The sequence below is a fragment of the Chiloscyllium plagiosum genome, unplaced genomic scaffold (genome assembly GCF_037043375.1).
Source record: "Chiloscyllium plagiosum isolate Xiang-an unplaced genomic scaffold, Cpla_swu_hap1 HiC_scaffold_34, whole genome shotgun sequence".
Taxonomy (NCBI): domain Eukaryota; kingdom Metazoa; phylum Chordata; class Chondrichthyes; order Orectolobiformes; family Hemiscylliidae; genus Chiloscyllium; species Chiloscyllium plagiosum.
This window is the reverse complement of record NW_028270172.1, coordinates 42,363,211-42,388,205: the sequence shown is the minus strand read 5'-3', so window position 1 is coordinate 42,388,205 and position 24,995 is coordinate 42,363,211. Positions and strand designations below refer to the sequence as shown.

Genomic DNA, 24,995 nt, shown 5'->3' with positions numbered 1-24,995 from the left:
ATTCTCGTTCCACAGATGCCTCCAAACTTGCTAAGCTTATTCACATTTTCTGTTATTATTCCATTTTAAAGATCATGACTTATGCTGGAAATTTCTCCTGAAGAAATTGTGAGCTGTCTGTCTATTTCAGTTTTCTGACTGCATGGCTGCACACGTGTGTATCTGAGAGAGAACATAGTGATGGATTGTGATGTTTTTTTAATCTAGAATACGGCGGCCAGGCTATTTCTTATCAGAAACCCTGGCTATAACTTAGATCTATTTAGATACTAGGCATGTTATGGTACATTGTACTCCTCTACATTGGGGAGACAGGCCGCCTACTTGCGGAACGTTTCAGGGAACATCTCTGGGACACCCGCACCAACCAACCCGACCGCCCCGTGGCTGAACACTTTAGCTCCCCCTCCCACTCCGCCAATGACATGCAGGTCCTTGGCCGCCTCCATCGCCAGACCCTGGCCACACGACGCCTGGAGGAAGAGCACCTCATCTTCCGCCTCGGAACCCTCCAACCACAAGGGATGAATATAGCTTTCTCCAGCTTCCTCATTTCCCCTCCCCCCCACCTTATCTCAGTCCCAACTTTCGGATTCAGCACCGCCCTCTTGATCTGCAATCTTCTTCCCGACCTCTCCGCCCCCACCTCGTCTCCGGCCTATCACCCTCACCTCCTTCCACCTATCGTATTCCAACCGCCCCTCCCCCAAATTCCCTCCCCCCTACCTTTTATCTCAGCCCACTTGGCACACCAGCCTCATTCCTGAAGAAGGGCTTATGCCCGAAACGTCGATTCTCCTGTTTCTTGGATGCTGCCTGGCCTGCTGTGTTTTTCCAGCACCACATTTTTCAACTCTGGTACTCCAGCATCTGCAGTCCTCACTTTCTCCTATATTATGGTACATTCTGACTTGGGGACATGGAAATTATTTGCAAAAATAGTGTTTGATCCAGAACCTGAGCAAGACATGTAGTGGAACCCCAAATTAGTGGAATTACTCTACATATGCAGGTTTGCTTGTAGAATTCTAAAACCTACAGTGTGAAAGGTGTCAATTTTGCGTGCTGTGCCTCTGTTTGCTTTTTGTACTGACTTCCAAATCACCTATTTATGTGTATAACCTTGAAAAGAGGTTGTGTTCACCGAGCTGGGAATTTGTGTTGCAGACGTTTCGTCCCCTGTCTAGGTGACATCCTCAGTGCTTGGGAGCCTCCCGTGAAGTGCTTCTGTGATCTTTCCTCCGGCATTTGTAGTGGTTTGAATCTGCCACTTCCGGTTGTCAGTTCCAGCTCTCCGCTGCAGTGGTCGGTATATTGGGTCCAGGTCGATGTGCTTATTGGTTGAATCTGTGGATGAGTGCCATGCCTCTAGGAATTCCCTGGCTGTTCTCTGTTTGGCTTGTCCTATAATAGGAGTGTTGTCCCAGTCGAATCGAACAGAGAACAGCCAGGGAATTCCTAGAGGTCTGGCACTCATTCACAGATTCAATCAATAAGCACATCGACGTGGACCCAATATACCGGCTACTGCAACGGAGAGCTGGAACTGACAACCGGAAGCGGCAGATTCAAACCACTACAAATGCCGGAGGAAAGATCACAGAAGCGCTTCACAGGAGGCTCCCAATCACTGAGGATGTCACCTAGACAGGGGACGAAACGTCTGCAACACAAATTCCCAGCTCGGTGAACAGAACCACAACAATGAGCACCCGAGCTACAAATCTTCTCACAAACTTTGAACCTTGAAAAGACCTAATCCTGGAGTACATTTTTAAATTATTTATGGAATCAACTTCTGCTATCTTTTCATGTTGAGCATTCCAGAGGTTATTGAATCTAAATTTTAAAAAAATCCTACATTTTCCATCTAGATCTTTTGCCAATGATTTTTAAATGTGTAACTTCTGGTTTTTGATCCCCTCACCAGGAGGACTGGTTCTGTCAAATCTCCTCATTTGAAAACCTTGAATAGGCCATCTCTGAACCTTCTCTTGGATCAAGGATCAGTCTGTTTTTTCCAGCCTCTCCTCATGATTGATGTGCTTATCCTTGGTAAACCTTTGGACCCTTCCGGAGGCTTTCTCAAATAGAATAGAATCAAATAGCAATTTATTGTCACTTGTATTTATGAAAATACAGTGAGATGTGTATAATTCAGTTTGGCACCATTTTAATTACAGAAATTTAAAAACTAAGTTCATCTTTTGTTCCCTCCACAGCTGTATGATGATTCCTTATCACTGCATATCATGTTGTATGAGCTAACAGGATTTGGGTCCCTATAACTCTGCTACTACCATATTTTAGGTAGGGATCCACAAATCTGTTTTGTTCAGAATCACAGAATTCTTACAGTGTGGAAAGAGGTCATTTGTTGAGTCCACACCAACCCTCTGAAGAGCATCCCACCCGTACATAGCCCCTTACCCTATCTCTGTAACTTCATATTTACCATGGCCAATCAATTTTTGACTGTGGAAGGAAACCAGATTGGTTGAAATTCACACAGATGCAGGAGAATGTGCAAACTCCACACCGTGACCCAAGGTGAACCCGGGTTCCTGGCGCTGTGAGACAGCAGTACTAACTACTGTGCCTCTGTGCCGCCCAGCTTTGTTCAAAGCGTCTCTGGAAAACCAATAGGTAGACCAATAGGAAGTGGCTCTTATCTCGAACAAGGTATACTCAAATGTAGTATCGCCATCAGATACACCCCTGAGAAGGAATATCTGTGAAGCTCTGAGAATGTACTGTCAAAATGTTCCTCCCATCTTCCACAAGTGCAGATACGTTCACTTGGGTGTGTAATCTATCCTGAATTGGCTCAGGGACAACTGCTGGTGAGCTTGGCACAGACATGGGCCTTATAGCCAGTGGATGAAATCATGACCAAGCTCTCTAAAACCCAGAGGATATTTGGAGAACAGGTCCCTGCTAAGCACACGATGATGATGAGTCTCTGGATGTGGACATGAACGAACCAATGGAACGCATGAGAAGCAGAGGAATGTTAGGCAGAGGTGTCAGAGATTACGTGTAGACTGGAACAAGATGCCTCGGAGTCTGGCCAAGGTCTGTCTGACCTATAGTTCTGGCATGGCAGCCTCCATAGTGACGGCCGCTGCCCTGGGAAGTTAGGTCCAGCAGAGCAAACAAAGGGAACTTCAATCTATTATTCAAGCTACAGGTGCATGGATGAATTCATTCAATGGCGAGGTGAGGCCTCCCTGCAAGTGCTACATCCCTTCAAAGTGTGAAGGTGGTGCCATTGTGCCCCGACAGGGAGGAGGTCTGACAGCCAGACATCCAAGAATTGTTATCCTAGGATACTTCGGCAGTGAAATGCCTCTCCACCTTCATCTGCCTGTGACCTAATAACCTCAAGGAGGGTAGGCCAAGAAGATTACACTTGTGCAGGCTTCCCACAGCAGGCCTCACTGCTCTAGCTCCTAAACGACCAGAATTCTCCCACCAAAATCACCTGAGGCATTCTGTCAAAGTGGTCAGCAGGCTTCCTCAAGCTTAGCTGCAGCTGTCAAGGTAGCACCCAGCTGTCGCAGTAAGAAAAGAAAGAATAAAGAACATTAACATTTTCTTTTGGATGTGCAGCTGTCTATGTTATGTGGAACCAAGTATTTCACAAACATAGCACTTTGCACTACATTAATGAAGTTTCTTTCTCACTGTTAAGGCTTCTAAAAGTTTCTGTTATGTGCAAGCTGGATTAGCCATGGAAAATGTTGAATTGCAGTGATAGGGTAGCGGATTGGGTCTGGAAGGGATGATGTTCAGAGGGGCAATGTGGACTTGATGGACTGAATGGCCTGCTTCCCCACTGCTGGGATTCTGATTCTATGAGAGTCATGATTCTTTGCAACTGTCTCCCTGAAAAAAAAAACGGTGAAAGTGGAGTCTGAATATTTCTGAGCAGAGGTGGACAGATTCAAATTAAGTAAGTGGTGAAAGGTTAAAAGGCTGGTGAGAATGTGGACTTAATCATATAATCAGATCAACCGTGATCTTCTTACATGTTGCAGCAGGCTTGAGGGGCTGAGTGGCCATTCCTGTTCCTGATCCTGTGTTTTCGTCTACATCTACCTGCCGATCTAAGGGTACAGCTGGATTTCCAAGCCATTATTATCCAGGATCCCTGTTTCTACTGAACTTCTAGGTTGTAACCCTTGTGGATTTTGATGAGAAGACATTGGAACTGTGGTATTGCACTTGTAAGAAGGGACGGGGGGGGCGGAGGTGGTGAATAACTTAGTTGGTTGGACAGCTGGTTTACAATTTACAATAATACTAACAGTGTGGGTTCAGCTGCACCAGCTGAGGTTATGATAAAGGATTGTCCTTCTCAACCTCTCCCCTTGCCTGAGGTGTGGTGACCCTCAGGTTATACCATTACCAATCATCTCTCTCTCTCATTAGAGAGCAGCCCTTTGGTCCAGTAGGACTGTGGCAACTTTATCTTTACCTGTAATTTGTTCCCTACAAATTGTTTCCACAGGCTTCTGAACAGTTTGGACTGCAAAGTATTTATCAAACAAATATAGTGGAACCTCTAGATGCCAAATACCCATGCCAGCATTCCACTTTCAGTATTGGAGTTATTTTCCTGTGCCATTGTGATGGGTTTTGGATCTGAATGTGACACATTAGTTGTCCTGCAGCAGACCCATACCAAGGCCTTTTTGAGATGTGTCTATTTTCAGAATGGTAGGGTTAGAGAGTTTACTGAAGGACACATTGTCTCTTGATGTAAGACATAGCATTCTTGAGTGAAACAATATGTAGAGATGACCAAAATAAGGTGTTTTTTTCTCCAGTTATGAAACCAGCTGAGAAATGTTCAAGCATAGTGCTGTACCCAAACCTAGCAAATTTGTGTTGATCTTTCACTGCTCAACAGAGAGATGTCAAGAGGAATCCACCGAATGTCTACCCGAGTTAATGAGAGTTCAACAAAATTATCCAAAAGTGTGTTTCTCATGAACCTCAATGCATTTTGCCAGGTGCTATTGGTAACCAATCAAGATTGTGGCACGGTGGCACAGTGGTTAGCACTGCTGCCTCACAGTACCAGAGACCCGGGTTCAATTCCCACCTCAGGCAACTGACTGTGTGGAGTTTGCGCATTCTCCCCGTGTCTGTGTGGGTTTCCTCCGGGTGCGCCGGTTTCGTCCCACAGTCCAAAAATGTGCATGTTAGGTGAATTGGCCATGCTAAATTGCCCGTAGTGTTAGGTGAAGGGGTAAATGTAGGGGAATGGGTTTGGGTGGGTTGCGCTTCAGCGGGTCAGTGTGGACTTGTTGGGCCGAAGGGCCTGTTTCCACACTGTAAGTAATCTAATCTAATTGCTTGCCACATTCATTTGGAAAGTTTTGCTTTACCAGATTAACATTGGGATCACTTTGGTCCTCATCATTTTCCAAAGGAATATGTGGGCGGCACGGTGGCACAGTGGTTAGCACTGCTGCCTCGCAGCGCCAGAGACCCGGGTTCAATTCCCGACTCAGGCGACTGACTGTGTGGAGTTTGCACGTTCTCCCCGTATCTGCGTGGGTTTCCTCCGGGGGCTCCGGTTTCCTCCCACAGTCCAAAGATGTGCAAGTCAGGTGAATTGGCCATGCTAAATTGCCCGTAGTGTTAGGTAAAGGGGTAAATGTAGGGGTATGGGTGGGTTACGCTTCGGCGGGTCGGTGTGGACTTGTTGGGCCGAAGGGCCTGTTTCCACACTGTAAGTAATCTAATCTAATGTCCAATAATGTCTTCAAATAGTCATATGCCACATGGTAACATATTGATACTTGGGAAACAGGGGGACACGATCAGAGTCCTAAAGCAATTACCTGTGGAAGGGCTCACCCAAAATGTGTATTTTCAAAAGAATGTATTTGCTTCTTGCAACATAATCAACAATGATGGTAGACATTAAAAAGACTAAAGACCTTTCAGGAGTTTGCTACTTCAAACTCAGTTCATGACTCCCAAGATCTTAGAAGATGGTAAACCAGTTGGTGATTGCTTTTGTCTCACTTTGCAACTACCACAGAACCCTGACACATTCTGCAAGAAAGCGCAAGAATGTGGCTGCATCAATTGAATGCTTTTCACAGGATCAAGAACATGTCGTGTCGTAGATGTCCTAGCTTAATACAAGTTGGCCTTTCCAATCATTACAGCAGCTGTTGCAGTCTTAGGAGCAGTGCTTTTCCAGTAGAAACCAGTTGGTTGTCATAAACTGGTCGATTATACATTATAAGCATTATCAGTCACAGTAAATTGTGCAGGGCCATTTCTGTGGTTCTGGCACCTAACATCATCCCCTGAAGTAAACTGTCTCTCTTGCTTAGAGGAAGCAGGTGGCCTGCATTTGCATTCCTGCTGGTTCCAATCACTACACTCCTTTTCTTCTCTCTCTCTCTCTCTCTCTCTCTCTATCCCCATTCCCCCTTTCTTCTGTTGGGGTCTTTCTCTCCTTTAGCTTCTGCTTTTAATCGTAATTCAAAGTTTCATTTCCTTTTCTCTTCCTTTTTGTTCTGATCTGGCTATTCTTTCCTTTCGTTTTCCCTTTCCATTGCCTTTAATTCCAGCTGCTTCACTTGCAATCAAATTTTAGCCATTTCCAAAGATTCCGATTGTATTCCTGACAATTGTAAATCCTGTGTAATTGCCACAACTATCTCCACTTTCCTCACAGGTACAGGCAACTCCAACTCCCGCTTTTTTGCCAATTCTGGAAGCTTTGCCTTGCTCACTTTCTGTAAAACGTTTGAAGTGACTTCTTCCATCCTGAGGAAACCCTTAGTGACTGAAAGAGCCATTAATACACAAGGCACACCCTGTTTAAACCAACGAAATACAATGCTTGAAATGAAAAAAAGCCAACACTTACTACTCACTGCCTTTGAGTCCCATAATCTTAAATCCATTCTAGAAATAGAGATTTTGATCCCAACAAGAGTCACCAATTTGTTATGGACCACAATATATTTTGAATTTATATATTAAGAAAGTAGACTAGACTGTACCCTTTTCTTATTTTAAAGGCATTGTGTTCTGGGTGCAATTTGATTGGTCAAATTACCAGTGTTGAAGCAAAATGCACTTGTCTCATACACGATAGTTAAAATACATTAGAAGACAAATTGTAATAATTTAACTCTAATAGAAAACTTAACAGAACAATAGATTACTTAATGAATAAACAGTAACTGTTCCAATATAGTAACATCCCATAAACACACCCCCAATAAAGGCAAATTCAGCAAAATAGATTGTCTTACAGGCAATTGTCTAGTCTAGGAGGAAAGCAAAAAAAACAAGAAGACTCTGTGTGTGTGTGAGAGAGAGAGTAGCAGGGAGAAATGTATTGCAGCTTTCATCCAGCTTCAAGAACCTAACAACTGCCACTGAAGCATTAACAGTAAAAACAGTGCTGGCTCTGTGGAAGCCTGACCCCACTCATTTCGGCTGCCTCCATTGCTCCAATTTAAAAAAAATACCCAAAGCCTCATAAGCTCTTTACTTTACTGGATTCAAATAGCCAGCTTGTTGTATCTGTCTTTAAACCTCTCTTCAAAAAAACACAGGACAATATGTACTTCTTAAAGCCACAATATCATCACATCACCACCCTGTCTACCTCCCAGTCCACTAACTGTGCATCTGCACCCTTCGGTCTCTTTTTATCGGCCACACTCTCCAGAACCGTATCATTAACTGTATAAGTTCTGCCCTGGTTTGCCATACCAAAAGGCAACACCTCACATTTGTCTAAATTACACTCCATCTGCCATATCCCTTTACTGTGAATAGCCTCTCCCAATCAACTTGTGAAAGTTCTTGCCTAATACTATCAAAATTGGCCTTACTCCAATTTAGGACGTCAACTTTTACATCAGGTCTGTCTTTTCCATAACTATTTTAAAACTAACAAAAGAATTATATCTGTTTCTAGTACAGTGAGTGCTGATGCAGCTTATTTCAGAAATGGTTTGGAGATGTCGGTGTTGGACTGGGGTGTACAAAGTTAAAAATCACACAACACCAGGCTATAGTCCAACAGGTTTAATTGGAAGCACTAGCTTTCGGAGCACTGTTCCTTCATCAGGTGGTTGTGACAACCCCCTGGTAAGGAGCAGCGCTCCGAAAACTAGTGCTTCCAAATAAATCTGTTGGACTATAGCCTGGTGTTGTGTGATTTTTAACTTATTTCAGAAATGTGAGTGACTGCTCAATACTGTGTTTGCTACCTGTCAACCTCTGATATCTGGCAAGCTGATAAAGGAATGGAAATGATTGTGAAAATAGAAAGTTTTGAGATGTATTGGAGTACATGTTCCATGGATAAAATGCTAATCTGGCTTGTAAAAACAGTTCTACTCCCTTGACTGACCAAGGGAATCTAATGTTATCCGGTTGGTGGGAATGTGGAATTGAGGCCACGATCAGATCCCCCATGATATAGTGGATGGTGAAGCAGCTTTCAAGGGGCCTACTCTTGCTCCTGCTTCATATATAGAATGTTGAAGTTTGGATCTAACAGTGTGAAATGTACCCATAGCTTTGATGGTTTCCTTGAAGTTTAGTTCATCCATTTGCTTGGTTTTCAAGCTTTGGCAGAAGGCTGGGCATCTGATTATCTTCAAATGCTTTACTGAATTAAGCCAAGGAGAGTTTGTTGACCCAGTTCTTCAATGGAATCTTGTTATGAATAGTTGGCTGACTTTCAAAACAACTATTTGATTCCGCTCTGGAAGGTTAGTTCACATAGTGGTCAAACAGAATATGAACTTTCTTATTGTGACAGATTTTGACTTGGTCTGAGATCATGGTTTTCAAGTGAAATTCAAGTAATGTTTATTTATTTAGTCAAATTTATCACCTTCCCAAGGATTTGCAATTGTTAGTATAGAGCTTGTGAGTTATTTTTACCATGGATATTGGATGACGGCTCGTGGTTATACAGAGATGAGGGATGTCTTGAGGGTGTGGGGTAATAAGAGAGTGAATGTCAAGGAGCTGTACACATCACCAGACTGGGCTGTTATTTCAATGAACAGAGGTGGGCCTCAGTATTGATCAGCTCCTGTTCCTGAGCTGGGTCTGATGAATATAGTGTTGGTGGGCAGAAGTAGAATCACAATGTTTTACTTGTTAAGTCAATTCATTATTCATCTTGTCATATCTGCATGAAGATTCTTGTGCTTCAGTGTGAGAGCTGGCCTGAATTTAATAAATTAATATGAAAGGAGGGAAAAGGAAAATCCCAGTATTATTTTGGCTGACAACAGGATATAAAACCTTATTTCTTCACTAAAATGTTGACATTTTTGTTTTTAATGAATTGATGTTGAGGTGGTCATTCCTACAATGTATTAGTATCAAAGAATCACAAAATCTCTACTGCTTATACCCATCATGACAGCAGCACTTCGTCAGGCATCGGAAATCCACGAACAGCAGCCACAGCATTTTCAATCATTTTCTCCAGCATTTCACGAGTGGTCTTTTCAGTAGCACCTCCAATGTGGGGAGTCAGAATGATATTTGGTATGTGTAGTAAAGGATGATTCCTTTTAGGAAAAGCACAAGATGGTTGTGATGTGAAATGGGTTTCTGTGCCAAGGTCATTGATTGCTATTTTTGAATTGATAATTTGAATAAATGAATGTGACAACATACCTCGGAAGGGGCTCTGGTTCAGAGACATCTAGTGCTGCTGCACGAATAACCCCATTCTGAAGCGCTTTCACTAAAGCATCCTGCTCAATCACTCCACCTTGAGATATCAAGCAAACTATGTTAGCTTGGTCTCATAGTCTACTGTATGTGGAACATAGATTTGAAATATGCATGCAAAGTAAAAGTTACATAGTTTTAGCAAAATTTATTTTGGGGAAATTTATCCCAAAAATGTTTTATTGCAGTTGTGGAGGCCATATCATTCATTTTACTTGAAATTAATGTCAGTTAGGGAAAAATATTGCATCTAACATATAACTGTAATGTTAACTTTATAAAGAATTCATTAACTCAAAAATGATTGGTTGAGGTAACCACTATCTCCTGTTTTCTTGATTACTGTTCATTATGTTTCTCCATGGACAAGGCATTCTGGTTCAACAGCAACACTGTTTCAATGGTTAGAACAAGTCAGTAGTGGCTTGAAGAGATGGGGACATGAATGACAAAACCAGGCATGTTCACCTCATGTGCCTGGGCCTGAGTGGCTGCTGTGGGTAAATGTAGATGAGTTAGGTTTAGATTTCTGCAAGTGTAATTCCTTCTCGGTTAATGGGATAGACCACTGGTAAGTGGCTTTGGATATTTGAGGAGTCATGTTGAGGCTGGGAGAATGTTGCAATAATGACGAGGAGGAAGAGTGCTTACTATTGCCTTCCATCTGGAAATTGCAAGTGCAGGCTAAGTGACTGGGTCTGTGAGGGAGGAAACTGCAGCATACACATCACAGGACTTTTAGAGGGAACCAACAAAGGTTACAGGCATGTGAAAGGTCGAGTGCAAAAGCCTGTATGATGTATACTCCCTGGTCATTCTCCAGAATTGTCTCTGAAGGTGGCACCGCTCTGGCACAGCCACTGGTGGATAATTCTTTGACTGCTAAACTTCGTGCACAAAGGTATTTAGATTAGATTTGATTCCCTACAGTGTGGAAATAGGCCCTTCGGCCCAACCAGTCCACACCAGCCCTCCGAAGAGTAACCCACCCAGACCCATGCCACTCTGACTAATGCACCGAACACTAAGGGCAATTTAGCATTGTCAATTCACCTAACCTGCACATCTTTGCAATGTGGGAGGAGACCAGAGCACCCGGGGGAAACCCACTCAGACACGGGGAGAATGTGCAAATTCCGCACAGACAGACGCCCGAGGCTGGAATCAAACCTGGGACCCTGGTGCAGTGCTAACCACTGAGCCACCATGCTGCCACCCTAAACATTTAAACATTTGGGATCTTCATCCAGAAGGGCCAAAGGTGTCAGCAGCATATAAAGCGATGTGCACACATTGTTCTATCTGATTATAAGTGATGCTGTCAGCTCTGTGCACAAACCTCAATCCATGAAGCCCCTTGTTTGATTATGAACTCCTGCTGGATGATATGACCAAGTATCATCATTTGTCTCTGCCGCTACGTCAATGCATCTTCTCCTGAAACTTATGCAGGATTTATTTTTCTCCAGCATTCTAAAACTCTTTCAATGGCTTCCAATTCTCCACTTAGCTTCAGGTCATCCTGAAGCAGATCCTGCTCACACATCACCACAACCAAGCTTTCTTATATTGATTTATAATCCTTTTCTCAATATTTCATGCACTATCGATGAAAATTTCATACAGTTTATATACCAGCAATACTACTCTAATCTTGACCTTCAAGTTGACTTTGGGTAGTCCACTTTGTGAGGTGGTGAATGAGTTTAACTACCGCATGGAAAGCTCTGTTATATGTTCTTATATACAAGAAGTGTCTTGCCCAGTCTGTTTGATCCTTACTAATTGGAACAAGTTGCCCCTTTGAAAGGAAACATATATTGTTGACATAACTACATAAATATTTAGGCTGCTCCCCAGAGATGCAATGCTGAAACCATCAATCAGTGGAATTCACAAGTGCTCCTGTGAAGAAGAGTATAAACTATGGAATCTTGTAAAACCTGTCCAAAAAATTAGTTTTGATAATTTTCTGTGTTAGAAATGTGTCACTTTTATAAAAGATTTAATAGAATTACAAAATCAGAAACTTCTTAAATAAGGAACTTAGTCATAGCAAACAGATGGTGAAAACATTTTTGCAAACGACATCTATATTTGTAAAACAAGCAATCACATATATATTTTCTTACCACGGGAGATATTAATGAGAGTAGCGTTGGGTTTCATTAGACTGAGCTCTCTTTCCCCAATCATTTTGGAAGTTTGAGAAGTCAAGCTTACTACTATCATCACAAAATCTGACTTCAGGAGGAGATCATCAATTTTTGCACAGTAACAAGCCCCAACCAGCCTCTCTTCTTCCTCAGTCCTAAAAATAGATGAAGCAAGTGTTATGATAAAGATAGAGAATTTTTAGTACCTGGTATCCAGTTTATTTTAGTTTAGTATGCTGTTTTGGAAAATGTAGGGGATGATGGACTCTCAGGAGAGTGTAGCATGAAATGCCAAGTTTCTGGTATCGAGATTGGCACTAATGCAATCAGGGGACATTGGGTTCCAAGCGATTGATTGCGATAGGGGACTCTGCAGTCAGAGGCACAGACAGACGTTTCTGCAGCCGACAGCAAGAAATCAGTTTGGTGTGTTGCCTCTCTGGTGCCAAGTTCAAAGACATCTCTGAGAGGGTGCAGAATGATCTCAAAGGGGAGAGGGACCTGCCGGTCATTGTACACATTGGAACTAACAACATAGAAAGGGAAAAGCATGAGATTCTGAAGGGATAAAAAAAAAAGTTAGGCATGAATTTAAAAAGGAGGTCTTTGAGAGTAGTAATATCTGGATTACTCCCAGTGGTATGAGCTACTGAGGATAGGAATAGGAGGATAGATCTGATGAATGTGTGATTGAGGAGCTGGTGCAGGGGAGAAGGGTTCACGCTTTTGGACCATTGGAATCTCTTCTGGGGTAGAAGTTACCTGTACAAGAAGGACAGATTGCACCTGAATTAGAAGGGGGCTAATATATTGGCAGGGAAATTTACTCAAGCTACTTGGGAATATTTTAAACTGGTAAGGTGGGACAATGGGTTGGGGGGGTTGGACCCAGGGAAATAGTGAGGAAAGAGATCAATCTGAGACTGGTACAGTTGGGAAAATGAGTGAGTCAAACAGTCAGGGCAGGCAGGACCAAAGCAGAGATGAAGGTAGGACTGATAAATTAAACTGCATTTATTTCAATGTAAAAAGCCTAGAAGGGAAGGCAGATGAACTCAGAGCATGGTTAGGAACATGGGACTGGGATATCTTGGCAATTATAGAGATGTGGCTCAGGGATGGACAGGACTGGCAGCTTAATGTTCCTGGAAACAGATGCTATAGGAAGGATAGAAAGGGGGAGGTGGTGCAAGAGAGGAAGGGGAGTGGCGTTTTTGATAAGGGATAGCATTACTGCTGTATTTAGGGAGGATATTCCTGGGAATACACCCAGGGAAGTTATTTGAGTGGAACTGAGAAATAAGAAAGGAATGATCACCTTATTGGGATTGTATTGTAGACCCCATAATAGTCAGTGGGAAATTGAGAAACAAATTTGAAAGGAGATTTCAGTTATGTGTAAAACTAATAGGGTGGTTATGGTTGGGGATTTTAACTTTCCAAATGTAGATTGGGTTGCCGTGGCATTAAGGGTTTAGAAGGAGAGGAATTTATTAAGTGTGTACAAGAAAATTTTCTGATTCAGTATGTGGAAGTACTAGTGGAGAAGGTGCAAAACTAAGTGTGACTTGAAAGTGTGATGCCAACAGTGTGGGTTCAATTCCCATTACTGGTTTGAGGTTACCATGATGGACTCTCCTTCTCAACCTCTTCCCTGGCCTGAGGTCTGGTGACCCTCAGGTTAAATCACCAATGAAGAGAGCGACCACTATGGTCTGGTAAGAAAATGGCAACACAACAATGCCAAAAGTGGCCTCAACAACATCAGTGCAGCTGCAACATGACCTCCCAACTCCTATACTCAATGCACTGACCAATAAAGATAAGCATACCAAATGCATTCTTCACTATCCTATCTATCTGTGGCTCTAGTTTTAAGAAAATATAAACCTGCACTCCAAGGTCTCTTTGTTCAGCAACACTCCTCAGGACCTTGCCATTAGGTGTATAAATCCTGCCCTGATTTGCCTTTCCAAAATGCAGCACCTCACATTTATCTAAATTAAACTCTATCTGCCATTCCTCAGCCCATCGACCCATCCGATCAAGCTCCTCTTGTCCTCTGAGGTAACCTTCTTGGCTATCCACTATATCAACAATTTTGGTGTCATCTGCGAATTTACTAACTATACCTTCTATTTTCATATCCAAATCATTTACATAAATGACAAAAAGCACTGAACCCACCACCAATCCTTGTGGCAACTTCTGGTCATAGGTCTCCACTCTGAAAAGCAACCCTCCACCACCACCCTCTGTCTTCTACCTTTTGAGCCAGTTCTGTATCCAATTGGCTAGTTCTCCCTAATTTCCAACCTTGCTAACCAGTCTACCATGAGAAACCTTTTTTGAACGCCTTACTGAAGTCGGTATAGATCACGTCCATTGCTCTCTCTTCATCAATCCTCTTTGTTACTTCTTCAAAAAAAATCAATTAAGTTCATGAGACACGATTTCCCATGGTCAAAGTCATGTTGACTATCCCAAATCAGTCCTTTCCTTTCCAAATACATGGAAATCCTGTCCCTGAGGATCGCATCCAAAAGCTTGCCGACCACTGATGTCAGACTCACTGGTCTGTAGTTCCCTGGCTTCCCCCGTCTTCCAGCACCTCACCTGTGGCTATTGATGATTCAAATATCTGAGCAAAGGGCCCAACAATCATCCCTCTCGCTTCCAAAATGTTAGGGTACACTTGATTTATCCATCTTCAGTCATTTTAAGACATTCAGCACATCATCTTCTGTAATAGGGACATTTTTCAAAATGAAGCCATTTATTTCCTCATGTTCTCTAGCTTCCATATCATTCTCCACAGGATTCACTGATGTAAAATACTCGTTTAGTATATTACCCCCATCTCCTGCGGTTCCATATGTAGGCAGTCTTGCTGATCTTTAAGGGGTCCTGTTCTCTTCCTAGTTACCCTTTTGTCCTTCATTTATTTATAAAGTCCTTTTGGATTCTCCTTAACCTTATTTGCTAAAGCCCCTTTTTGCCATCCTGATTTCCCTCTTTAAGTATACTTCAACGGCCTTTATATTCTTCGAGGGAATCATTCAATTTCTGCTGTCTATATCTGCCATATGCCTCCTTTATCTTGAAGAATACGTCAATTTCTCTTGTCATCCAGCATTCCCTGTACCTAATAAGCGTACCCTTCACCCTCACAGGAACATACTCTCTGTGAACTCTCATTAAATCATTTTTGATGGCTTCCAACTTTCCAGTGGTCCCTTTACCTGCAGATACCCACCCCCAATCTACATTTGAAAGTTTTTGCCTAATTCCATCAAAATTGTTCTACCTCCAGTTTAGAACTTGAAATTTAGATCTGGTCCATCATTTTTCTATCACTATTTTGAAAGCAAGAGAATTATGATCGCTAGCCCCAAAGTGCTCCCCCACTGACACCTCAGTCACCTGCACTGCCTTATTTCCCAAGAGTAGGTCAAGTTTTGCTCCTTTTCTCATTGGTACATTCACATACTGAATCAGAAAATTTTCGTGTACATGTGTAACAAATTCCTGTCCATCCAAGCTCTTAACACTATGGCAGTGTCAGTCTGTTTGGAATGTTCAAATTCCCTAACATTACCACCCTATAATTCTTACCGATAACTGAGATCTCTTTACAAATTTGCTTCTCAATTTCCTACTGACTACTGAGGAGTCTGTAGTACAATCCCAGTAAGGTGATCATCTCTTTCTTATTTCTGAGTTCCACCCAAATAAGTTTCCTGGATGGACTCCCCGGAATATCCTCCCGAAGTACAGCTGTTATGATATTCGTAATCAAAAGCACCACTCGCCTTCCTTTCATGCCCTTCTTTCTATCCTTCCTATCGCATCTATACCCTGGAACATTAAGCTGCCAGTCCTGTCCATCCCCGAGCCATGTTTCTGTAATTGCTATGATATCCTCGTCCTATGTTCCCAAATATGCCCTGAGTTCATCTGCCTTACCTGTTGGGCATCTTGCATTGAAATAAATGTATTTTAATTCATCAGTCCAACCTGTTCTCTGCTTTATTCCTGCCTGCCTGAACTGAGATACTCTATTTTCCAGTTGCAGCAGTCTCAGACTGATCTCTTTTCTCATTATCTCCCTGGGTCCATCCCTTACTGGTGTAAATCCTCCCGAGCATTCCTCGCAAATCTCCCCAACAGTGTATTAGTCCCCTTCCAATTGAGGTGCTATCGTCCTTCTTATACAGGTCACTTTTTTACCTAGAAGAGATTACAATAATCCAAAAATGTGCATCCTTCTCCCCCACACCAGCTCTTCAGTCACGCATTCATCTGTTCTATCCTCATATTCCAACTCTCACTCGCTCATGGTAGAGAGTCAATCCAGATTTTACTACCTTTGAGGAACTACTTTTCAAATTCCTGCCTAATTTCCTATATTGTCTCCTCAGAATCAAGTCCTTTACTCTTCCTATGTCATTGATTCTGCGTAATCCAAGATGGAAGACAGGAAAACATTGTGGATGTAAGAGCTGCTCCTTATTTGAAATGTTTTAGATGTTGGAGGTGATTTCCTTGAATTCCAGGAGCAGCAATTACTTTTCTATATACTGTTATGTTGATTTGGAAATTAGGGGGGAAAAACAGATCAAAACAACAGCACTTTAAAAAGGAGGAAGACAGAGAAAAGCATTGACCACATGGTTAAAGAAAGAAACTTATACTGCTGTCTGACACAGCAGTGAATCTGCACAGTTACTACCTTTGCTGTTGAGTTCAAGTATCTCTGGACATCAGAGTGTGCCCATGAAAAATTAACAAACAGCGAAATTCACAGCTGAACCTGGAGGAACCTCTGTGGGAGAGCTCACAGCACAGGAACGGATAGGTGCTTAGTTTTTAAGTGTAGCCTTACTGTAAATCAACAACAGTGAGTACAGTGGGTTATTTCTTGATTATATTTTTAATTCCGATCTGTCTCCTGATTAAATTTTAAAAATATAAGCTATAAGTATTAAGTTAGCCTGGAGCAGTGTTTTTATTAGAGTGGTACTGGAAAGGCACAGCAGGTCATGCAGCATCTGAGGAGCAGCAAAATTGACGTTTCGGGCAGGAGCCCTTCATCATTCCTGATTTTCCTGCTCCTTGGATGCTGCCTGACCTCCTGTACTTTTTCCACTCTAATCTTGATGCTAATCTCTAGCATCTGCAGCCCTCAGTTTCTCCCAGTGTTTTTATTTAAGAACAATAAGACAGTGCTATTTTTTGGGCTAGTAGATTGTGAAGGAGCAAAGATGGCCTTTAGTAGAGTGATGTGCTCTTCCTGTCAGGTGTGGGAGTTGAGGGAGAGTTGCCATGTTACTGATGATTACGTCCACGGGAAGAGTCTTTGGTTGCAAATCCTATCCGATCGCATGGGTCGGTTGGAGCAGCAGTTAGAGGCAATAAGGAATTTTCAGGAGCTAAGGAGTGTGATCAATGACAGTTATAGGAAGGGAGAAAAGCCACAGTTAGAGCCAGGATGATGAGCCAACTCCAGGAAAGGTAGGAGGGGTAGATAGGTAATGCAGGAGTCTCCTGTGGCTATCCCCATCTCAAACAAGTATGCTGTTTTGGAAAATGTAGTGGACTCTCAGGGGAATGTAGCATGAACAGCCAAGTTTCTGGATCTGGAATGGCTGTAATGTAACGAGGGGTATGTCAAGTCCCAAGCAATCGATTGTGATAGGGGACTCTCCAATCAGAGGCACAGATAGATGTTTCTGTGGCCAGCAGCAAAAAATCAGAATGGTGTGTTGCCTCCCTGGTACCAGGATCAAGAATGTCTCAGAGATGGTGCAGAATGTTCTCAAAGGGGAGAGGAACCAGCAGGAGGTCATTGCACACATTGGAACTAACAACATAGAAAGGGAAAAGGATGAGATTCTGAAGGAACAATTTAGAAAGTTAGGCTGTAATATAAAAGTTAGGTCTTCTAGGGTAGTATTATCTGGATTACTCCCGGTGTTACTGAATATCTGGACCCCCTGGAGTAGCGGGGTGGTGGGTGGGGTGGTACCTCTCTGTTCCGTGATCGGTCAATAATCACTCACAATCAGTCTGGTTCTTTAAGGCTTCATTCTTTCTTTCTTAATACGGCCAGGTACACAGCATCCGGAAACACAGAGGTTATACACTTCCGTGTTCCTCAGAAGAGCTGCACACATGGTTAAAATAAAGACATTTTTATACTTTTCTTAAGGAAAGATACAGGCCATGATCACCTAGTACATTCAGACAATTATCAATCAATACATGATACTGCTTTATTTGATAGTTACTGTCAGGCAATGAGACAAGTCACTGACAATGTGTAAAGGAATAAAACCAAGCAATCCTGCCAATTAATTCTGATTTTGTGATTCAGGGCTAATACAATTGATTATTAAAAATAATAAATAAAATAATCATTATCTGTAATTCAGAGGGGGAAACCAAACAAGTGACTCAGATATTTTTAAAATCATCATAGAAGTTGGGAAGTTATGTTGCAGTTGTACAGGACTTTGATGAGGCGCACTTGGAGTGTTGTGTTCAGTTTTGGTCACCTTGTTACAGGAAGGATGTTATTAAACTGGAAAGAGGTGCAGAAGAAATTTGCAAGGATGTTGCCAGAACACAAGAGACTGAGTTATAGCGAGAGGTTGGACAAGCTAGGACATTTTTCTTCAGAGCTTAGGGGACTGAGAGGGGATCTGAGAGAAGTGTGTAAGATCATGAAAGTGTGGATAGGGTGAATGTATTCTGTCTTTTTACCAGGGTTGGGGAATCGAGGACGAGAGGACATCAGTTTAAGGTAAAAGGGGAAAGAATAAACGGGAACCTGAAGGACAACTTTTATACACAGAGGGTGGTACACAAATGGAATGAGCTGCAGGTGGAAGTGGTTGATGCAAGTACATTAATGACATTTAAAAGACATTTGGACAAATACATGGATAGGAAAGGTTCAAAAGAATATGGGCCAAGTGCAGGGAAATGGGATTAGCGTGGATGGACATTTTAGTTGGCATGGACCAGTTTGGGCTGAAGGGCCTTTCTCCATACTATGGGACTCTATGACTCCATAAAAAGAGCAATTTAAGGAAACTTGCCACGGTGAACAATTAGATCTGAGGCAGAGGACAACATTCTATGTTTTGGGTGTGCTTCCTGCTTCTCTTCTTGCTGCTCCCTCTCCTCATGTATACACTTCCTTTACTAACAACATCTGACGGCATTGAGCCAGCTTCCATGTGAACAATGGTACACAACTTTAAAACTCTATCACCCCATCTTGACCCATTCACTGCTTCCATATTGTCGGACTGCTTAACCAACATCCAGTCTTGGACAATCCATGATCTTCACCAGTTAGAAAGAAAGAGCTTGTCCTTACATTATTGCCACTGCAACTTCAGGACATCCCAAGTTCTCAACAGACAATCAAGCGGTCTTTGAAATGTGGTCACGATTGTAACATAGGAACCATGGCTGCCAACTTGTACATAGCAAGCTTCACAAACAAGTGTGGTAACAAGCAATTAATTGTTTTTGTATGTTGCTTGAAGGGTGAACATTAACTAGGACACTGTGAAGAAGTTATTAACTCTTTTTAGGAATAGCACCATAGGATTTTAAATATCCCATAGAAAACACAGCATCTCTGAAATGCAGTCCTCTCTCAGTTCTACATTGATATAGCAACCTCCATTTTGCTGGAGTGGGACCTGAATCCAAAATGTTCTGACTCAGAGATATGTGTGCTACATTTGGCACATAAACGTTAAGAAGATTAAACTCAGTTTCTTCAAACCCCACCACAAACTCTGCATCTTTGCTGCTATTTACAATTCTATTTTGGCTGCTGTCTCAATAACCTGGGTAGACCTTTGGATTCCTGAGGGGTTTGGGGACATAATCGGGCTGCACCTTTTGAATTTTTAGTCAGCCTCGATGTATTCTTTTGGAGGGGAGGGGGGGGGGGGCGCAATTTCCACCAGGATTTGAATTATCACTGTGAATATGGCAGCAAGGCAGTTGTAATACGGAATATCAATTTTTTGTGATTTTAATTTCTCATTCAACCCTGACCTGGCTATCCAAGAAGCAGGTGAAATACTGTGTTTGGGGACTAATGTGCTAGTATGTCAATGTGGACCTCATGATTTAGAAGAGTCGGTGTGGACTGGGGTGGACAAAGTCAAAACTCACACAACACCAGGTTATAGTCCAACAAGTTTATTTGGAAGCACTAGCTTTCAAGGCGCTGCCTCTTTATCAGGTGTTGTGGAACATGATCATATAACGCAGAAATTATAGCAAAAAGGTTACAGTGTCATGGAGTTGTAATGATATATTAAACTACTACACCATAAGACCATAAGAAATAGAAGTGGAAGTAAGGCCATTCAGCCCATCGAGTCCACTCCACCATTGAATCATGGCTGATGGGCATCTATCCACACTCTCCCCGTAACTGTCTGAGCTGAGATGACACCTATTATTAAATAAGCTGACGTCACCTTGAGAATGTAATTCTGGGATTTACATACTAAAGAACCTAAACCACCATATCCCAATCTAAAAGATGAAAGACTTAATCTAAATTTGTTTAAGAACTATAACCTGGTGTGGTGTGTTTTTTTAATAATGTGCACTTCAATATACTATTAACAGATAATATCTATGCACTGTTACAAAATGATCTTTATTTGGAACCTCCAATAAATCCTACCTCCTGTTCCTGTTGTGATACAGAATTTTCATCTCAAATCCTTTGGCTCTTTGAGCGACTTTGTATCCGATCCGTCCCATTCCAATGATCCCAAGAGTGGCTCCAGTCACTTCGACTCCGTACCAACTCAAAGGGTACATTTTAGTGTCTGGACAAGTTGTAATCTTCTGACCTAAAATTTTAAAATCAAACTAGTCAAGAGCAGACTAATAAATGCTTTCAGAAATAAAAATATAAAACTGCTGGAAATATTCAGCAGGTCGGGCAGCATCTGTGGAGAGAGAAACAGAGTTATCATTTCAGGGCGATGACGTTCAAACAGAATGTTTTTCAGAAGCTGGAAGAAGGTGAAAATTGAAGGCCAATATTGTCCAATATCCTCGTTGTCTGGCAATAAATAGGTCAACAATCTGTTGCAGTACTGCTTGCAGATTAGCAGATTATCTTGAGATGTCACTACAGTGCTATTTGGGTTAATTAACTTTTATACCTGCAACAATTAAACTTAGAAGCCTTGTGCACATCTTCAGCACTGTAGCACCAACAAAATAGTTGGTTTCATATGAAAACCAGGGAAGAAGTGTGCACAAATCTGATATTACCAATTGATAACCTATAGGAGGCTCATGTGCTAAATTGACAATCAATTTTCAGTAATTTTGGTAGGGGGCTTATGTAAAGACTTTCCTTTTATAACCCATACATCATAAATGCCTGTTTATGTAAAATACCACATCCACAAGAGAAACAATTCATACTGTTAAATGTAGTATCCCTATATGGTAAGAAGTGGAGTCCCTGAGTGAACTGCATATCTAAATTCAGATCAATTCTGTTTAATTCAGTTTTCAGATATTATTTTTATGAAGACTAGAACACTCAGAAGTTAAAAATTTTAATCACATAAAGCAACCCAATCTTTTCATGGTTTATATATTTTTACAAGGTACATTCTTTTTCCTGTCCATAAGACATAGGAGCAGAAATTAGGTCATTCAGCCCATCACGTTTGCTCTGCTACTCAATCATAACTGATAGGTTTCTCAACCCCATTCTCCGGCTTTCTCCCCATAACCCTTGACCCCCTTGACAATCAAGAACCTATCTATCTCTGTCTTAAATATACTCAATGATCTGACCTTCACAGCCTTCTGTGGCAGTGAATTCCGTAGATTCACACTCTCTGGCTAAAGAAGTTTCTCCTTATCTCCATTATAAAAGTCTGTGCCCTCGGGTCCAAATCTCTCCTACCAATAGAAACATCTTCCCAATATCCACTTTGTCCAGCCATTCAGTATTTTATAAGTTTCAGTTCGATACCCCCTCATCCTTCCAAACTCCATTGCGTATAGAGCCAGAGTCCTCAAACATTCCTCATATGTTAAGGTTTTCTTTCCTGGAACCATTCTCCTCAACCTCCCCTGAACATGCTCCAGGGCCAGTACATCTTCCTGAGATATGGAGCCCAAAACTACACACAATACTCCAAATGTAGCCTGACCAGAGCCTTAGTGAGCCTCAGAAGTACATCCCTGTCTTTCTAGTCAAGTCCTCTCAAAAGAAGTGCCATCATTGCATTTGCCTTCCTATCTACTGACTCAACCTGCAAGTTTACTTGAGAGAATCCTAGACTAGAATCCCAATTCTCTTTGCACTTCAGACTTCTGAATTTTCTCCCCATTTAGAAAATAGTCCATGCCTCTATTCTTCCTACCAACACACATGACCTCACATTTTCCCAGGTTGTACTCTATATGCCACTTCTTTATCCACTCTCTTAACTTGTCCAAATCTTCTGCAGCCTCCACGCCTCCTCCATTCTGCCTGTCCCTCTACCTATCTTTGTATTGTCTGCAAACTTAACCAGAATGCCCTCAGTTCCTTCATCTAGATCACTAATGCATAAAGTGAAAGTTGTAGTCCCAACACTGAGCCTTGTGGAACACCACTTGTCACCGGCTGCCATTCTGAGAAAGATGCTTTTATCCCCACTCTCTGCTTCCTGCCAGACAGCCAGGTTTCTATTTCTGTTAGCACCTTGCCTCTAACACCATGAGCCCTTATCTTACTCAGCCTGCTGTGCGTCACCTTGTCAAAGGCCTTCTTGAAGTCCAAATAGATATATCCATTGGCTCTTCTTGGTCTAACATGCTTGTTCCTTCCTCAAAGTATTCAAACAGATTTGTCAGGCATGACTTCCCCTTGATGAAACCATGCTGACTTTGCCCTATTTTACCATGCTTTCCCTAGTTTTCAGAAATCTCATCCTTCACAATGGACTCCATGACCAAGGCTAGGCTAATCGGTCTGTAATTTTCTGTCTTTTGCCTTAAAATTAAATTTGTGCCCTCTCGTTTTGATCCTTCTAGCTTTTTCCTTTGCCTATAAATCGGATACACAAGGGATGAGTGAAAGTAAGTAATTCCTACAGGGTGAAAATGTGAAAAAAAGCTAAAGAAGCACCTCCTTCATCTAACTTCATCAATTCCCTAAACTCCCAGCATTCCGTTCAAGTTGCACTGAGGTGCTATGTGTAATAACTCTGAAACTGAACTCCAGTTACAGAAAGAAAGTTCAAACTAGCTTCCTTAATTTACTAACCTAGCTATCCTACAGTGATAATTTGCATACCTCTGCTTAGGCCCTGGTTCATAAATTTATGCATTAACTTTTAGCTAACTGTTAGATATAAGCAAGTCTAGATTTTAAGAAAGAGATAAAAATACCCTCAACTCACCAACTCCAGCACACTGAGCTAGTTGTACTAACAGCCAGTAAATGCAGTTAGTCTATCTGAGAGCGTGTTTCTGTTGTGCATAATTTTATGATTTGAACCTCTGTTTTCTCTGATTATTATATGTTAATTTGAATGTTTATTACCACATGCTGTACTCCTTCCTTGGTTTTAAAGTTCAAAGTTATAGATTCCAAGTCATCATCTGTCTGTTTGCCAAAATAGTTTACATTTTACCTTCCAATATATTCCTGGCAGATGCCAACATCAAAGCCATGCCCATTTCAGCAGTAGCATTGTCCACCACATGAGGAGTGTTGGCCACCTTCACCCCAAAACTGTTGATCAGAGGCAAGTCGAGATGGTCCACACCAACTCCATAATTTATAATGGCCTTCAAATGAGGTAGAGATTTCAGAAGCTTTTCATCTATTATGGGATAGTGTTTCCAACCAAAAATAAACTGGATTTTCTCAGCAAGTTCTTTTTCATTTTTCAGGAATTCTTCATAGTAGATGATGTTGAAATGTTTCTTGATGAGTTCTACAAACCTTTCTGGAATACCTTCAGTTTCATGAAGCGCATAAGCTAAAACGTGAGGCTGATTGTTCATTGTCTGTGGAAGAGCAGAAATGAAAAGGCATTATTCTGTAAATTTGTTGCTACATTTTCTTCTCATAATCCTTCACTTCTGATCCATCGTGTAGGCAAGCACCAGGGAGAGAGTTAAAATGGATTGAGCCATCAACATGTGGAAACCTCCTGGTCACACACACACACAGGTTTGGAGACAAGTCAAAGGGCAGAATTGGAAATTTGCAACTCTGGTTGGCACAATTCCACCCTCAAGCACTCTTGCCAGAGGCAGCACTATTGTCACAGAGGTCATCCATTTTAAAAAATATTAGACAGATTCTGAGAGCGCCTGCATCTTGAGCCAACCTCACACTCTCCCATATACCTCAACAACTCCACCTCAGCTGGTGGAACTTCTATTTTCCCCTGCTGCAAGCCTCCCTAAAGGCTTTCCTGTCTTGGGAGCCCACCCATCGTCCTTCACTATATAGTGAATTTGAAGGTAGCCTATTCATTTGCTGCCTCCTGGAAGATTGCAATCTCTGACCTGGACTGGGTTTGGGGGCCCAGAAATAGATCTGATTCATAAAACTTTCCAAAAAGCAGGTGATCCCATCCAACATGTGATTTGGTGACCAATTGCTGAATTCATGACACATGGAGTGAGTCAACTAAGGGAAAATCCTTCGCTGTGATGGAAAAATTATTTCCCACAATACACTGCTGAACAAGCATCTGCATTTAACTAACTAATCCTGCAGAGTAAATTAGTTTTACTACCATTTTAATTTCACTGCTTTGTTAATTCAGTTTATTTCTATTTCTATTTAGTGTACTTACATTTTTCGCTCTCTTAACTCTATACAGGGCAAAGGAGTAAAGAAGTAACTTTTGAACAGAACCACAGGTTGGAAATTCAAAGAAAAATGAAAACCAATTTTTTAAAAATCTCCATGATGTTTCTCCAGGACTGTTTCAATTCTTTTAGGAGAATCATTTTTTAGTTCCAGGACAACCCTGGAGGATTGATGTTCTGCACAAATTTGAATTTTTA

The 24,995-nt window shown here is 41.8% G+C and overlaps 1 protein-coding gene across 4 annotated transcripts in view; it reads right to left on the bottom strand.

Annotated features, from left to right (window-relative positions):
* LOC122546750 (uncharacterized) overlaps positions 1-24,995 on the bottom strand; it is a 70,699-nt gene that overhangs the window by 5,844 nt on the left and 39,860 nt on the right. For 2 of the 4 annotated variants that reach the window (XM_087978459.1, XM_087978457.1), the window contains exons 2-6: positions 23,603-23,981; positions 20,632-20,803; positions 11,883-12,061; positions 9,694-9,790; positions 9,334-9,584 (exon numbers count right to left, since the gene is read on the bottom strand). In XM_087978459.1, the coding sequence (XP_087834585.1) occupies positions 9,428-9,584; positions 9,694-9,790; positions 11,883-12,061; positions 20,632-20,803; positions 23,603-23,978 (981 nt within the window). In that variant the 5' untranslated portion in view covers positions 23,979-23,981 and the 3' untranslated portion in view covers positions 9,334-9,427. Of the gene's footprint in view, positions 1-9,333; positions 9,585-9,693; positions 9,791-11,882; positions 12,062-20,631; positions 20,804-23,602; positions 23,982-24,995 lie in introns of those variants that run through there. The other 2 variants (XM_087978458.1, XM_087978460.1) reach the window with 2 other exon arrangements.